The sequence below is a fragment of the Taeniopygia guttata genome, chromosome 3 (assembly GCF_048771995.1).
Source record: "Taeniopygia guttata chromosome 3, bTaeGut7.mat, whole genome shotgun sequence".
In the NCBI taxonomy this organism is placed as follows: domain Eukaryota; kingdom Metazoa; phylum Chordata; class Aves; order Passeriformes; family Estrildidae; genus Taeniopygia; species Taeniopygia guttata.
This window is the reverse complement of record NC_133027.1, coordinates 20639781-20656356: the sequence shown is the minus strand read 5'-3', so window position 1 is coordinate 20656356 and position 16576 is coordinate 20639781. Positions and strand designations below refer to the sequence as shown.

Here is a 16576-nt window from a genome sequence, read left to right as displayed (position 1 = left end):
AGCTGTGGAGTGCAGAAGCCATCACAAACTATGGTCCCTGTGGGGCTTTAGCCATCTGCTTGCTAATTATGTAAACCACAGCCTGGCTGTTGCACAGAAAACAAACATTGCTACTGGCAGGTTTGGTCTGCCATATAATTACTGCGACTGGCATAGGCAGAATTCCAGGAAAGTTATGTCTTTTTCTGCACATTGCTGTTGCCATTTTTGTGTGTTCCCCATTTAAAGGATCCACCTGTTCTTTCTGCCACCTTGTACCTTGTTCTAACCTGCTTGCATCTGCCTTTCCCAGCCTGTGCTCTCTCCCTCTGAGAGTCAAAGTACAAAACATTACCTAAGACTTGCTTGCTATGTGGCAACACCTTTGTTCATATTAAGCTATTGTTGATAACCAGTGGAGCATTTAGCATCTTTGTGCATATTGAGCTAATGTTGATATGTCAGTGGTGTATTTAGCAACTTTTCTGCAACCTTTCATAAAAGTCATCTATGTAATAAGGCAGACATATTCACTGCCTGGGGAAATTAAGCTGTTCTCTGTGTCAGATTAGATCTCAGGAAGTGATAGTTCAGGGCAGGCAACACTCCTTTGTGGCCAAATCTCCATGAAATACCAGATTTGCACTCATCAGCACTTTTCTCCCCCCTGCTTTTCCCTGTCTGTGAATAGCTCTCCCTTCTGCCCAAGTAGCTGTTAACAGGGGTTACAGACAGGCTTGAGTTAGAACAACCTGTGGGAATGAGCACTGAGGCAATGTCACAGACTGTTTGGGCTGGTGTTCCACTGCTGCCTAGTCATTCTCTTGCACAGGCACACAAATGTAATGACTTTTTATTAATGAAAATTCAGGTAATTGGGTGCTATCACAAGCAGTAACTGAAAAAAAAAAAAAAAAAAAAAAAAGGTGAGGATCTAAAACTCTCTGTGCCTCAGAGAGAAGAGAATATGGACATAATTCTTCGAGTTCTGTATATTGAAAAAAGCTACCGGTTGTCATAATATTATTTGGTTTTAAATGATATATGAAGCTTATAAACATGTCTGTATGAGCTACACACTCAACTTCAGACCCTACTTAACAATTTCTGCAGGGAGGGAAGTAATTTCTTATTCATGGTCTTCAAGAGTATTACAATATATTTGTCACATCCCAAAGCTTCTAATGGTCCTGTTGTTATTGTATTCTTATTTATGAATGGATACCCAAAACTAATTGATTGATCACGTCCTCCTATTAGAGCTCTGGGAAGTTCATTTTGTCTTTCAGAGTGGTGGTCATCAGGAGAGCCTGGTACTATTTTATCACACAGTTAAGAGTCTGTCTTCCATAGTGGCCACATTCACTCACCTTGAAAAATTGGTTAGAGAGCACCCTTTATAAACCAAGCTGTTTCTCACGTGAAGACCTTTTCATCTCTCCCATACAAGTAAATTAAACTATATTAGGAAGTGGTTGGACTTGGGTTACGCTTGCCCCTAAGGTAAATTTGTGAAAATTCTCTCTGATGTATTTTTGCCCCAGGCTAGTCAACAGTGTGCTGAAATGCCCTTAGGCATGGCTGAAGAATTAGCACGGGTCAGATGCTGTTTGCAACAGGCTGTGTAACTGCACTTATCTGGATTTGGATATCTCCAGTAGTACAGATGAAATCATGCACCTTTAATCCACTCTGCAGAAGCAGCTTTTCATTTCAGGGACTCAGTATTCATACACAAGCTCTACCATGTGGCACTGGTACCTTGTACCAGAGAAAGGTACCCATAATTAAATGCCACTTACCATTACATACCCTGCAATAAGCTGGTGTAGAAAAGAAGGGTGGTCGTGGATGGGGGCTGCCCAGGCTGAGCTGGCCGCTGCCTGCAGAAGAGCAGGGCTGGGAAGCTGGGCAGGAGCACGGGAAGGGCAGCAGGTAAGTGCTGCATAGCAGTCTGCAGGAGGAGTAATGAGAAGATGGGGGGTGTTGTGGTGGGGGAGAAGGGGGAAAATTTTGCTGCTCTTTCTGTAAATTCTTGGGTTTATTCTCCTTCTCAGAAAGAGCTGGTGTGACAGGAGACTGGGATCCAAGGGTGTTGTATGCAGGAGCCCTGAACTAAGGCAGGCCTAGGGGGTCAGGACCCTGTAGAGAAGGCTTTCTTTCTTCTCTTTCTTCTTCACTGTGTACCCTTGTCACCACTTTCAATTTTTAATTTTATTTTTTGCTATTTGGGAGCTATGTTTTATTTCATAGCCAGGGTTGTTTAATTCCAGTACAGCTCATCTTCTTATACCTTTTTCTGCAGAAATGAAAACTTGCTCCCTACAGGCTTTTTTAAAGTATAAATGCTCAACCAGTTATAATGCCAAACTTCAGCATTTTTGCACCAAACTAAGAACTTTCACTCCTTTAAGCTTCACATTGTAAAAGCTTACTCAAAGTCTGCAGATCTCAAAAATGGATGTGGTAACCTTGTAGTAGAGTTACCAGTTCCAAATATTGACAGCAAGTCTTATTTTCTTCCTTTTTTTATTTTTTCTTATTATTTTTCTTTTATATCTCAGGGATGCACATTATTTTGTCTTGCCAGCGTACCTGAAAAGTCTGGTGAGAATCAGTGATAAATGATTCCTTTATATCTTTTTCTTTCTCCTGAGTCATAGCTTCTCCAAATTCTCTTATCACATGTTTCTTATCTATAAAATGTATTTCTAAAGGCAGCACTTTATATTTGACTGTATTAAAAAAGTTGGGGTTTTTTATTTGTCAGTCCACAATGTTATCTATTATTAATTTTGCCTCAGTTTAGGTATGAAGACTTCAGTAAAAAAATGTATTCTTTTGTTGTGTCTATCTGTGTTACACACACATTGTATGTGTGTGTGTGAGTATATTTATTTATTTATTTATTTATCTATTTATTTATCTTGTGTGTGTTTACATACAAATACATAAACATACTTTTCACTGTTCCATCACTTATTTGGTAACCTCAGCTTATTTTTCACAAAGTATCGATTCTTATTAATGCTAATTTAAATGTGATAGGTTTCATGCGTGCTATTAGCTACTATTTAATGCTACCTGTTCATTAATTCTTATGTGCCTTTGCATCTGGATGTCTCAATGCAGAAATAAGAAAGCTGTAGCATCTCCTGTTTGCTCAGTCTGAGAATTTTCTAAAGCATACTTTAGCTACAGAATGCTTCAAACCTATCAGGGTGTTAAAAACAACAGTTCAAGATTTTTGGAAGCTTGACATGACGTCAAATAGCCAAGATGTTTTTATTACTCAGCCATAAGGCTCACTTGAACACTAAATATTCCAGACAGTAGTGCTTTGTGACCTCTTAATATCAGCACTCATGACGAATGTTTCATTTAACTTCTTCAGATCATTTACTTTCCTGATTTGTGACAGACTAATGGAAATTTGGAGATCAATTTGCAAGCATTCTCATTTGCCTGAGTGAATATGAATTTGGATGGAACAGTTCAAGAGTAACTCATAAGCTTTAAAATGTGGTTTTCAATTAACAAAATGTGTTTATAATGTAGGATGTGTCTAGTGAACAGTCCATTTAGTGAGTTGGTGGTCATCTTGAGATGATCAAATATCACTGGCTGTTTGTTTCCCTTTACTACCTCTTTTTCCAAACTGATAACTCCAACTCCAAAATTATTTTTTACTGTGTTAATATCTATTATTTCCTTTATCTTTGAATTTATAAAAACAAATAATTAAAAATTAAATAATAAAGTTGTGAAGGCAATGCCATGCCTGGGAAAATGCACCTACCAGGCAGGTTACTAAAGCAGAACAGCAGAAAGCATTTAAGTGTGAGGAGGAATTCAAGCACTGCTCTCCATGTTATTGCAACATTTATGTGTACAGAGGGGCTTCCACATCACAACCATCTGTAATGCTTCATTTTGGGCATGGTATACATCCCAAAAAAGCCCAGGCTTTTTAGTTTCAGAGAGTGAAGAGAGAGAGTAACACTTCTCAGAATGGACTGTACCAGCGCTGTCCTGCTGATATATCTGACCCAGCTCATTAGAACAGCTGAGAACACACAACTACCATAAAGTGTTCTTCATGATACAGCATTTACACTGATCTACAGGGCAGATTCTCTCTCCATGATGATTCCCTGTTCCTCTTCCTTCATAGATGTCACCTCCTTTTCTTGAGCACTTTGACTACATCACTTTTTTCTTCTTTCAAATGATGGGTACAAAATGCAAACATTATGACTGTCTGGATTTTCCCAATAAGTTGGTCCTGGGAAGCAGGAGGTCAAAGACATTGTCCAGATCCTAGTGCTATCAAAAAAAAAAAAAAAATTCTAAAGTGAGATATCCATTTGTCATTATTCCTACCATGGAAATATTTCACTACAAAAGCAGGACAGAAACATCTGCTATCCTTTGAGTATAGTAAAGAATCGCTGTCACTATTTGCACTTCCTAGTTTTCTCTCTGGAATTCTAAATTATTTTGCGAATTTGTCACTAATCATACTAAGACCCTCATTCACAGCAGGCTGAATACTAAAATTTGTTTGTCTTAATTTTATTATGTGGTCATTGTTTTTGCTTTGCTAAATCCATTTCTGTTTTCTCCTAAATTACAAAAGATCATGTCTTGTTTGTATTTGATCAGTTTTATGGCTACATGACATATGGTGTATCTACTGACCATCCTTAAATCCAAGACATAGACTTCATAATCCAAAATTGCAGTGGTCTCTGCAAAAGAATGATGCATTGGAGGAAGGCAGAAAGTTCACCATTACACTTGCAATTGAAATGATCTCTCTGAAAGAGTCTGAGTTTGTTTGAAACTAGTAATCTGTGAAGATGAAAGATTAATTTTCTGTCTCATTTTAAAAGGAAAAGTTTTTGTGATGCAAGCCACTGAATTTCAGACCTTCTATAGACCTTAAAATTGTTCATATGCTCCACATTCTTTCACATAAATCATAATTTGTTCATTAGTTAAGGCAGAGTTTTCAAATAGTGATATACAGGATTCACATTAATTCAGTCACGAGCAATTGAGTGGGTTCTTCTCTACAGTTAAATCTTACCTACATAATTTTGTTCTGCAAGTTGGGTTACTCCAAAATAACAGAGCATCTGAGGGATTCTTCCTGTAACTAGAGTTTTTAATGCTTGTTTGCATGAGAGAAAATATCAATTTGGGTTTAAATTAATGTTTTAACAAGACAGTCTCATGCTCTATAGATGCCACCTGCTTCTGAGAAAAATAATTTATCTGAGAACATGATTTCAGCATCATACACTAAAATCAGTAGGTAATGACCAAATCCATCTCTGATTCATCATGTCCAGATTCCTCTGCAGAGCCTTTCTGCTCTCCAGGCAATCAGAACTCCCAACCAAATTGGTTTGATCAGCAAACTGACTGAGGATGCCTTCAATCCCCTTGTCCAAATAATTGATAAAGGACTGGCTCCAATATTGAGCCCTGAGGAACCCCACTAATGACTGGCCATCAACTGGATGTGGCAGCATTCACCACCACCCTCTGGGCCTGGCCACCCTGCCAGCCCTGAGAGACATTTAACATTATAGTTTTTATTTGACAACAACAACAACAACAACAAAACACCAAACAAACAAAATCCAAACAAACCCAACAAAAACCCCACAAAACACAAACTTCCCCCGCAAATCCCCCCCCCCCCCGCCCAAACAATAGCTAATGCTGGGAGAAGCCTGTAAAAAAAAAGGATGCAAAAAATTCCAGCTGTACTTAATTTGTGATTCAGGAGTCCCTGTTGTAAGTCTTGTACCTCATAGGCCTTAATATATTTTTATTCCATAAAATTGTGAAAACATTTAAATTAACTTATATGAAAATTTTTACCAGACACAAACTGTTTCATGGTACAGCTTTGTGTTGTCTAAATAACAGTACATTTTGTTTGTTTTCAACCTGTGTAAGCTTTAGTTCTCTGCTGGAATAGACAGTGAATGATTGTGCCTATTCACCTTCTTCATCCCGTTCATGGCTTCAGACACCTCTACAAGGTCTTTTCTATCTAAGGAGAGTAATAGCAAAAAAAAGCCTTTCTAACAAAATTAAACTGATCCCAGAAGAAGAAACTAGAGTACTTAAAGTAACTAGAAGTAATGTCATCATTGAAACCCGGCTAAATTGATGTTTCCCACTGAACTACTTTTCTTTTACCCTTTTCTTGCCTTTTTTGAGTTGTGATATTTTGCTCAACATATTAAAATGAGGCTTATTGCTGTTACTTCTATGTTGTTAATCTGGAACTTCAGCAAAATTGCTCCTCTTGAAGTATTGTGCAGTTATATGCACTTTTTATCTCTTCTCTTGCAAGGGTGTTTTTAGAACTTTAAAAGTCAGAAGAGATTAGAAACTAATTTTTCTATTATAGATTAGGCATCCATAGTGTCCTTCATGCTTTGCTAGACCCCAGGATTGTCACTAAATGCTACAAAATGGTGTAATCTGCTATCAGAAATAGCCCCTGCAGCAGCACAGATTTGTGTTGAAGGTCTCTCATTCTAATCCAATGCTTGTAAGAACTGATGATGCCTCAGAGAGCCTGGCAGGGCTGCAGGCTGTTACAGTGCAAATGTAAGTTGTTTTGAGGTTATAGAATTGTGTCTGTTTCCTGTAACAAACATCAGCTTCAATTGTATAATATTTTAAGTATGAGCTAATTTTTTCTAAATACCATAGTAGGTTTGCAGAAATTCGTATTTGTGAATAATCTGAAATTCTATTGCTTTGGTATACTTCATTGAACAGAGTTTATCTTTTTATTATCACAAATAATAAAAAGATATCAGAGATTTATTATGTAGGTCTTTAAATTTTAAGAACATAGATACGACATTTGTTTTCATGTGGAGATTTAATTTGGAATATAGAAAATTGAACAAGTCAATTTAAAACTTAATATGGTTTAACTGTTAAGGTTAAACCATATTAAAAACTGCTGCTTTTCTCAAGAGTTTTGCTTAGTATAAAGAGTGTTTCATACTGTTCTCATACTCCATGTTTAGACCATCATTGATCTGTGCAATTTCACTGCTGGGCATGAGGGCTGACACCCTTTCTGCAGGAAGAATGGCTTAAGACAGACAGATAACAGAAAATCTGGAACAAAGGGGGTACATTCAGCAGGATATTCACTGACATTTTCTGCACTTACTATGGCAATATGCAAATCTTGGATTAAAAAAATTAAGGCTGTTCTTAAGATATTGTTTTTTACCCTCTCAATTCCCTTTAATCAGTTTAGATAACAAGATTCTGAATGAGCTCCAGTAAGAATAGGAATTCAGCTGTGCCTGTCTGTGTGAGTCCAGTGTAATTAAGACTTTGTACAGGTTTTAGCTAAAACTATATTTGTGGCTCATTGGGCAGTTAAATATTCATACTCAGAAAAACACAAAACAAATGTTGCCATTCCATTTTTTCATCACAGACCAATTTACTGCATGTAAATATTTACGGCCCACTGTTGACAAATACTTCAACTGCAACCAATGAGCAAATGTTGAGAACTTTATTCAAACAAACCTTGATGTACGTATGCTCTTTTTGAACTAAATGGGGAAGCTTTGATTTTTGACTGTGAAACAGCAAAGAAAAACAAACCTTTTTTTCACCTTAAGGAAGTCTCTCATCTCTCAGAAATTAAACTGGTAGTACTTGTGAAGTATATGAAATTATATAGGGTGAGCTTTTTATTCTATTAGGTATTTGAATGGATCTGCTTTTCTCAATTCTTAGCTCTGCCTTAGAAGTAGTCAAACTCCTTTATACTTTCTTATGTAAGGAAAGATAATCTTAAAAGATTTACAATTTGGAACAGGATAAAGAGGTATTGCAAGTTTGACTCCTTGTCTGCAATCTTAAATCCTCCAGCCAAGGAGCATAAGCCTACTTTTCCAATAGAGGTCTGTTCCCCTTTCTCTGTGCTTGCTGCTGAACCATGCCCACTCATCTTTGCAGTGAACAGGTTATGTATGATATTCCCAAACTGCTGTAATGACATCCTGGAGTTTGTCCTCCAGTCAGTTTACAGGCTCACAGGTTTCCTTTCACCACTATGTACCACAGCCTCCAGCTCCAGGGTGCTCCAGCTCCCCACCCCCTCCTCACCTTGTCCCTCTGGCAGAGATCAAACTCTGATCTTTGGCTCCACCTTGTGATCTCCCTGGCGTGACCAGCAAAGAGTAAATCAGGGAATCCTCAATACTGATTTTGGATCTGATCTTGACCTAGAGAGGTCTATAGACTCTATAGAACAATGGGAAAAAAACTCAGCCAAATAGATTCTTTAGGTCAAACTACTGGCTTTAAAACAAGCAATAGGGCTGAAAAGAGTAAAGAAAAACAGCTAGCCTCTGAGAAAAAGATTAAATAAAAAGTGCTAGAAGGAAGTTGGTGGGCAACCTGGGGGGTTAGGATCTGAATTCCAAATGGTTTTTTTGGTAAAGCACAAAGTATAGAATGCATAAAATTGGACAAAAAGTTGCTTTTTTGTCAAACAAATTTTTAAAAAATAAAAACTAATTAAAAATATTTTCTTTTACAGCATACCATGGTAATTGTATATATATATTTAATATTAACTCATTTTCCTTCTCATATTCAGGAAAAAATAATTCTGATGTAAGAACTGACAACACAATTATTTTTTGGTTCCCAGCAGGAAAAAATAAACAAGTCAAGTGTTAACGTCAGTTTCTGCTTTGTGGGAACATAACTGTGGCCAAAAAAGATTTTGAAATAATTTGCACTGCTAAAGCTTGAGTGAGTACCAGTGCATAAAGCTGATAGCATAAACTGGGTCCCTGGAAAGTACTTGGCTTTCATAATTCAGAACAGTTACTGCCATCGATAAAGTACAGAACTGTGGAAGATAATCTCCTCAGCAGACAAAAGGTCAGACAATAAAACTTTTGCTTGCCATTTTCCAGAAGAAATCCATTATATTAACTCATAAAATGCAAAAGAAAGGGCTGTTTTCACATTGAATTTCTATGGGCAATATAGTTTTTCAGACTTGATTTCTTTTTTTAATTTTGATAGAATATGGATCTAAAACTATTTCAAATCTGTCACTTTCCAGTCAATATAGTGCATGTGAAAATTATATGTGTTGAAGAGTTTATATATTTGCACTGCTCTAAGAGCTGCCAGAGTACCAGTACTGCAATGGAGAATGCAGCTCACCTCAGCAGAGTGAGCATATTCACTGTGCTGCTTTGATACCACAGTTACCTATGGACAGGAGCATAGATTAGGGTCTGACTAATTGTGATTAGTTTGGCCACCTCATTATCTTATGTGCAATCACTAATTTACAATCAAATCAGTCTCGTGCACAAAGAAGTTCAAAATTAATGGGAGTAAAATATTGATTAATTTCTAATATCTGTGCTGCTGATATTGTGAGAACATATTATGTTATCAAATAAAGTTACGTGTATCATTGTGCTAGAAGCTTTTCAAAAGAAAAGTAATAAGTAAGGAAGGGAAAAAGCGAAAATGAATTACTTTGAACTTCAAAAATATAGTCAGAACATGGTTGGGAATCTAATTTTAAAGTAAAATTTGCCATATACAGAAAATTATTTATAGTCTGGCTTATAATTAGAAGATGAAGGTATATGTATTTTCAACTGTTATCTCTTCTTTCTTGTAGATGAAAATTTTCATTATTTTGGGATTTTCAGCAGCTATAGCCTTCACAGCTGTTTTCTTTTCTTTCTTTCAAATAGGGAAAGACATTATCTTTGGTAAGTAGCAGTGAGAATAGACGTTAGTTTTTTATGTTGATGCTTAAGCTGAAAATACACTGACACTGCAGACAGTGTAGCAACAGCAGTATAGCTTAACCTCTTCTGTGTGCAAAATACTCTATCTGACCTGTCTGAGAATTATTCCATGGATGTGTTCTTTTAAATTGTAGTTTCATAAACTCAGTAAGTAAAACTTTGTATGTGTAGGGTATCTCAATCACTGCTTTGACTAGGAGTGATTTTACTTTCTTAGCAGCATTCATGTGTCAGATGACCATTGCCAAGCACGATTGCTGGATTTCTTTCCCCATCTGCTAATCATCCTGTGCTTGAGGCAGTTGTTATTTGTCACAGGATGTCCCACCTGGCACCCTCCTGCTGTCCCACAACGGTGCTTCTCTCCTGTGGATCTGTTGCCTGCTGGTACCCTGAGGATTTTAAGGCATCTCAGATTGCAGTATTCCTTATGTTCAAAAAATGTAATCTTGTAATTTTTACCATCATTTGTAATCTACTAATTTAAATTAGTTAAATCTAATAAACTAGAAGCATAGCAGATACCAGACTGAATTTTAAAATAAATCTGCAGAAACTGATTTTACTTGAAATTAGGGCAGAGATAGTAAAGAAACAAGATTTCAAACCATAATCTCATATTATATAGCTGTATGCATGATTCATAAGTTTTGGTGATATGATTCCCTAGGAAAGTTTTCACCTGAATTTAGTGTAGAATCGCAAATAAAATAAAATTATATGCAAAAAAAAATTAAAATAAAAACAAATTCCCAAGATATTGCTTCTTATGAGAAATCTTTTTTGTACTATCACTTCAAAACAGGAGATCAGGTTTTCTTTCCATATTGGATTATTTACTTTAAGCTTCCATATAAATTGTTTGGAAGGATGTGGTCTAAAATGACCACATTATATTAGATGTTGGTTAATACAAAATAAAGCCAAGAACAATAGAATGATTTAGGTTGGAAGAGAAGATCATATAGGTCCACACCCTCTGCCATGTGTAGGGATGCTGTTCACAAGACCAGGTTGCTCAGGGCCGTATCCAATCTGGACTTCAACACTTCCAGGAATGGGGCATTCACAACTTCTGTGGACAGCCAGTTCCAGTGCCTCACCACACTCACAGTAAAGAATTTCTTCCTAACATCTGATCTAAACTTGCTCTCTGTCAGTTTAAAACCATCGGCTCTCATCCTGTCATATAAGAAGTCCCTCTCCCTCCTTTTTATATTCTTTCCTAAGGCACAGGAAAGCATCAATATATAAAATATACATGGGCTATAAATAGATGAAATATGATTGTTTCTATAGTAAGTGTTCTTGGTCTGATGAGACAGTGCAAGGTAATGTTTATTACTCAAGAACCACATATTTGAAGGCACAGTCTTGGTACCAAATTCATACTTCTTAGAAGAAAAGGAAGAGAGACAACAGAATTTAAGTATAGCAACTGGATATTCTCTTTTACATCAGAGTCTGAATCAATATCACAGGATGAGCAATGCTTCAAGCATGTTATATTTCTCAGAGCTAAGCCCCCTACAAGTAATTTTAAAATATGCTATATTAAATTCTAAAAGAACTACTTATTGTATGACCTGTAAAAATCAAACTTTTTTTTAACATAGACTCAAAAAGGTTTTCAGAAGTAGTGGAAATCCAAATGATAACACCAAATGAATCATTTGAATATTTTATTATGCATAGGTGAAAAAGAGAAATAACTACTGCTATACTTAGATACTGAAAACTTTAGTAGAGTATAATTTAGCCTAGGAGAGATTACTCCTCATCACACATTTCTCTTCCTTGAGCTGAGTGCCTTCTTCAAAAAATAGATAATAGAAATAGCACAGAATGTACTACAAATAAAACATGCTCCCCTAAAATTACACCGTACATAAATTATGAACAATTGTACATAAATTATTGTTATTATTTTTTATTATTTGTTTTCTAAGAAAAAAATGGGCCATCCCACAAAGTTCAGATAGAAATAAACTAGTTGGACTTTAAACATGACTGGTTCTTTTATTATAAAGCAACATGTACACAAAAGAGGGATAAGCTAAGCTTCATAACAGCATTATACAAAATAGCACAGCTGAAGTATTATTATTATGTTCACATCTAATTTTCTACCAAACACAGGTGAAGAAATAAGAATAGGGTTTTCATGAACTGGCCCAATCCCAGGTCTTAATTTTGCTTGAATATGGACTTGAATTCTTTATGTGTCTCAGACCAGCTCACATTACCTGTGAGTGAGGATGAAGTTTGTCCTGTCAATCCAAGGACAGTTTGATGAACCTAACGAATACAGCTGCATACACAGAACACAACAGGTTTCAGCTGAACCTATTATACTTGGTCGTATATGACACGTCCAACACTGGATTTATACTTCAAGCAAGAAAATCTAAATCCCCAAGTCTTATAAATTATGGAAGAATTCATTTAACACACCTACCTAACCTTTTAGAAAGTTCAGAAGCCACAACATTAATTTCAGGAAAAACATATGGAGATGCTTTTAAAGGGCAAACACTGTACCTTAATATTAGAAACTTGTATATTTTCTAGTTGTATATATTTTAATAAATATGCTACTTATGAACATATTTTTCTTTCTTTCTTTCTTTTTGTTTTTTCCCTGTTAAGAACAAATTGAAGATAACTGCATTACTAAGGCTATCCAGAAGGGTTCTAGTCTGGTGGATTATGCTGCACGTTATGAAATTAAAAGGTAAAAAAAAAGAAGTGAGTAATGTATTCAGGAAAAAAACTGTCATAACGAAAAAGTTTGATGTCGATCTTTCTGTTTCTTTGAGAACCCAAACAATAAAAAAAATCACTGCCACTGTTTACCTCTGAGGGATCTGGTATAGAGGAAGGTGACCCTGCCCATGGCACGGGGGCTGGAACTAGGGGATCTCTAAGGTTCCTTCCAACCCAAACCATTCTATGATTATGTCACTGATAATCTGATCCAATAGGACCTTGTGCATTATCACCATATAAATTGCTCTTTTAAACTGTGGGACAAAATAAATAACACAAAAATAAAATTTGATGCTTTTTCCTGAATTAAATAGCTAAAAAAATCATACTTTTATGGACCTATTTTTGAACATTAATTATGTTTTTCTGGTGCAGTGAGACAGGAGCAACTCCTGTGGCATCAGGAGCCAAACCTGTTGCTTTAAATTGGACAGTTAAAGTGAATTTCATATTTCCCCTTCCATCTACAACAGATGTAAAAAAATGAAAAGGGAAAGGAAATAAAACATTTGTCTTGGACTGCAGATAGGTAACAAATTACAAGAAAGCTGCTCTGTACTTGAGTTATAGTAAGAGAATGAGCTCTTTCAACTATTTTATGACTAGATTTCTGTGCAACACAAAATTAATTTCTCTCCAATATTTGGAACACATCATCTAAGTTTTACAGGGTAAAATCCCCACATTTTTGCATAGACTTTTGTAAAGACTTATCCCTGGGATTTGAAAATGAGTCATGATTTGCAGAGCTCTGTGAATGTTAACTGTTTACATGGACAAAAGTTGTCAAGAACTGTTGCCCCTCTGTATGTAGAGACTGAGGTCATTCTCAGTTTCTAGTGATAGTATTTTGGTGACAATCCTAAGGCATTTAAAATTTAAAACCATAAGTCTCAACTTTCAGTGGCTCAGCTGCCTCATGTAATAGATGGAAATACTGATATTTGTCTGTCTCACAAGATATTGTGGCAATTATTTGGTCAATATCTTAAACATGATAAATGCTAAGAGATGCTAAAGATAAATGCTTAACAATGATTATTTCAATTAGGAATTGAAATTTTATTAGGAATAAATCTGAGACCACTTATCCCAGACACCAGACTATTAAGCTTCCTTTGAAATACTCTGTATGTGGATATATAGACTTTAAAGAGAATTGGTGCTCAGAAGTCCTACTGATGACTGAGGATGGTCTTGGGTATTAAATGTTACATGAAAGCAAAGCCTGCTCACAGCAGTGAGTTGGGAGACCTTTTTTGTGACTATCCTGCACATGGTCATCCACTTAGTGCTGCAGGCTCTGCTCACCCCAAAAGTTTCTTTCTTATCCTAAAGGCTTCCCACAAAATGAACTCTTGTTGTGTGTCCAACAGAAGCACAGTTTCTCTTCTAGAATTTTCCTTGCACAAGGTCACTAAACAGCCTTCCTCTTTGCTTTCCCAGTGTTCTCTTCAATCAAAATATACCTTAATACCTTAAATACCTTAAACTTACAATATATCCAGCACAAGAGAGCTTTATTGTTATGAAAAAGTTTTAAAAATGTATACATTGCAAAACCTTCTGTATTTATCTCAATTATAGAAAGATCCAGGGAAGTGGAATAGCAACCCCTGCCTTACTGCTGGCTTTCTCAAAATTTCCTGAACAAGAGAGTCAAGATATTTCCCGAGCAGCTGAACGAATGGAAATGTCAATTGAGGTGCTGAAACAGAAAGTTTGCCAGAAGCACAAACGTTCATTGCATCCAACTGGTAAATACAATATATTGACATTGGCAAACCACCCTATTGATTTGTTGAATGCTGTCTTTTATATTAAAGTTCAGTCAAGTTCACTTTTATTTTATTTTGCACTTTCCTTTGTTCTTGAAAACAGCTCAGATAGGTTTACATTTTTCTTTGCTGTAGTGTGGGTGGTGTTCTTATAGTTGAGGAGAGCAGTGTTACACTATTGGCATCCTGTGAACTCATCCTGTGAACTGTGTATTTGTATTGCCTATAAATCAGCCTGCATATTCTTGGTGTTGTACGCTTCTTGTTTGCAGTGAAATATCTATCTTCCTCAGCAGTTTGGATTTAGTGCTTGATCTTCTATCACACTATGGCACTGCCATTTTCAAACACACTTCCTCTCAACATATGCATAGCCACCTTTTAAAAAAACATATGTTCATATTTCCAAAACTAAGTTTATAATGCACTGCTGTTACACATTTATTTCCACTTTAACTGGTTTGTTTATATTAGATGGGGAAAGTAAGACATAGTCCAAAAAAGTTCAATGTTGTCTAAGTAAAATACTTGCTGTTAATTAGATATGAATTTCAAGATGTCTGTCTGGTGTCTAGAAGGCTAAAAATATCAGAAACACTGACTTTTTTCACTCCCTAATTTAATTCTTTCACTTGCATGAAGTGTTCTGTCTTGTTATTACAACGTTTTTTTACAAAATATAGAAGCATTAGAGTGCTATAAACAAACATAAAGCACCACAGTTATTATTTTATTTCCTTGCAGAAATATCTGACTTATCAAACTAATGGGACATTTGTAGAACTAAAAATATATCTTTATCTATATTCGTTTGTCTGTGCATATACTTATGTACATACAAACATACACAGATGCAATTATTTTTGTGCTGTGCAATTTCAAAAAGAAGTTGAATTTCTAAACTGCAGAAGTGCACAAAACTCTTGTTAATTTTCAGACCTGAAACAATGTTAATAGAATGTGAATAGACACTGTATAGTCTATGTGCCACAATAGAATAGTCTTACATGAATTAAAGAACTAAATTGACTTTAAAGAAGACGTGAGTATCTAACTAGGCAGCCCAGATAACTGGGGAGCTGGGCTCTGAGTATAATTTTGAACCTGAACTAACAAAGAAGTACAGGTCTATCCACAAATTTGACACAAGTTACTAGTACATAATGACAAGATTATGTAGCCAGTCTAACAACCTATTCTTCTGTTCTCACTACTGCCTTGTATGGGTTCTAACTGCTCAGCAGAACACCATTTGAGCTGATTTGGTCCTTGAATCTTTGTCGCTTGTTTTTGTGGCTTAATATTTTGGTTTGAACAATGGACTAAAGCAGTTCACTTCAGAGTTGAATGGGCAGAACAAACAGATATTGGGACTGGGTGGCATGCATTGGCCAGTGGGGAGACAAGGGCAAGAGTTATATGTTACCTCTACCCTCATTTTTCATCATGCGATGGTTGTAGCCACTTTGAGTGTCAAGGTTTCTCTGAGTTCAGAAAGTAAAGCCAGGGAATCTCAGAAAAACGGAAAGCTGGACAAGACAAACGCAGGTCCAAACCAATGTGGTTAATCAAGCGTTCTCCCTTTATTCAAGATAAGGTGGTAGTTTATATAAGCTTCCACATAGTTTACAGAAACAAAGACACTCTGATTGGTAGGCTAACATTGTTTACCTTTTCCTTAAAACGGCCTACACCTTACATTATAAAACCTATACTAATTCACACCCAAACAACCCAGTGGTCCCCATGACACCTTAAGACATTTTCTATCTGCGCCACAAGCTCTGAATTTCTAACTGCGTCAGAGGCTTGAAGGCCTCACCAGGCCTCAATCTGAGGCCTAGACTGGAGTAGCTCAAATTTCATAATTCATGTCCTCTTTCTCTCAAAAATGCTGCAACAAGAAAGGATATTCATAGAATCATGGAAAGGTTCGAGCTGGAAAGAAAATTAGAGACCCCCTAGTTCCAGCCCCCTGCCATGGGCAGGGTCACCTTCCTCTAGACCAGGTTGTTCCTATTTCATGGGTACATCCACCTCCAACTGGCCATACATATTTCAATACCTGCAGAGGTGACAATAGGTACCAGCTCTCTGCAGCTTACACAATAGTGTGGCTTTGTCCCTCATCATCAGATGCTCACTGGGAGACCCATCTTGGATCATTTCAGCAATATATTTATAACATGGTGTCTA

At 36.4% G+C, this 16576-nt stretch overlaps 1 protein-coding gene across 1 annotated transcript in view; it reads left to right on the top strand.

Annotated features, from left to right (window-relative positions):
* Positions 1-1830: 1830 nt before the first annotated feature.
* TPO (thyroid peroxidase) overlaps positions 1831-16576 on the top strand; it is a 45017-nt gene continuing 30271 nt past the window's right edge. Inside the window, exons 1-4 of the mRNA XM_030267803.4 lie at positions 1831-1914; positions 9701-9794; positions 12483-12567; positions 14190-14359. Coding sequence (XP_030123663.4) covers positions 1831-1914; positions 9701-9794; positions 12483-12567; positions 14190-14359 — 433 coding nt within the window. The remainder of the gene's footprint in view (positions 1915-9700; positions 9795-12482; positions 12568-14189; positions 14360-16576) is intronic.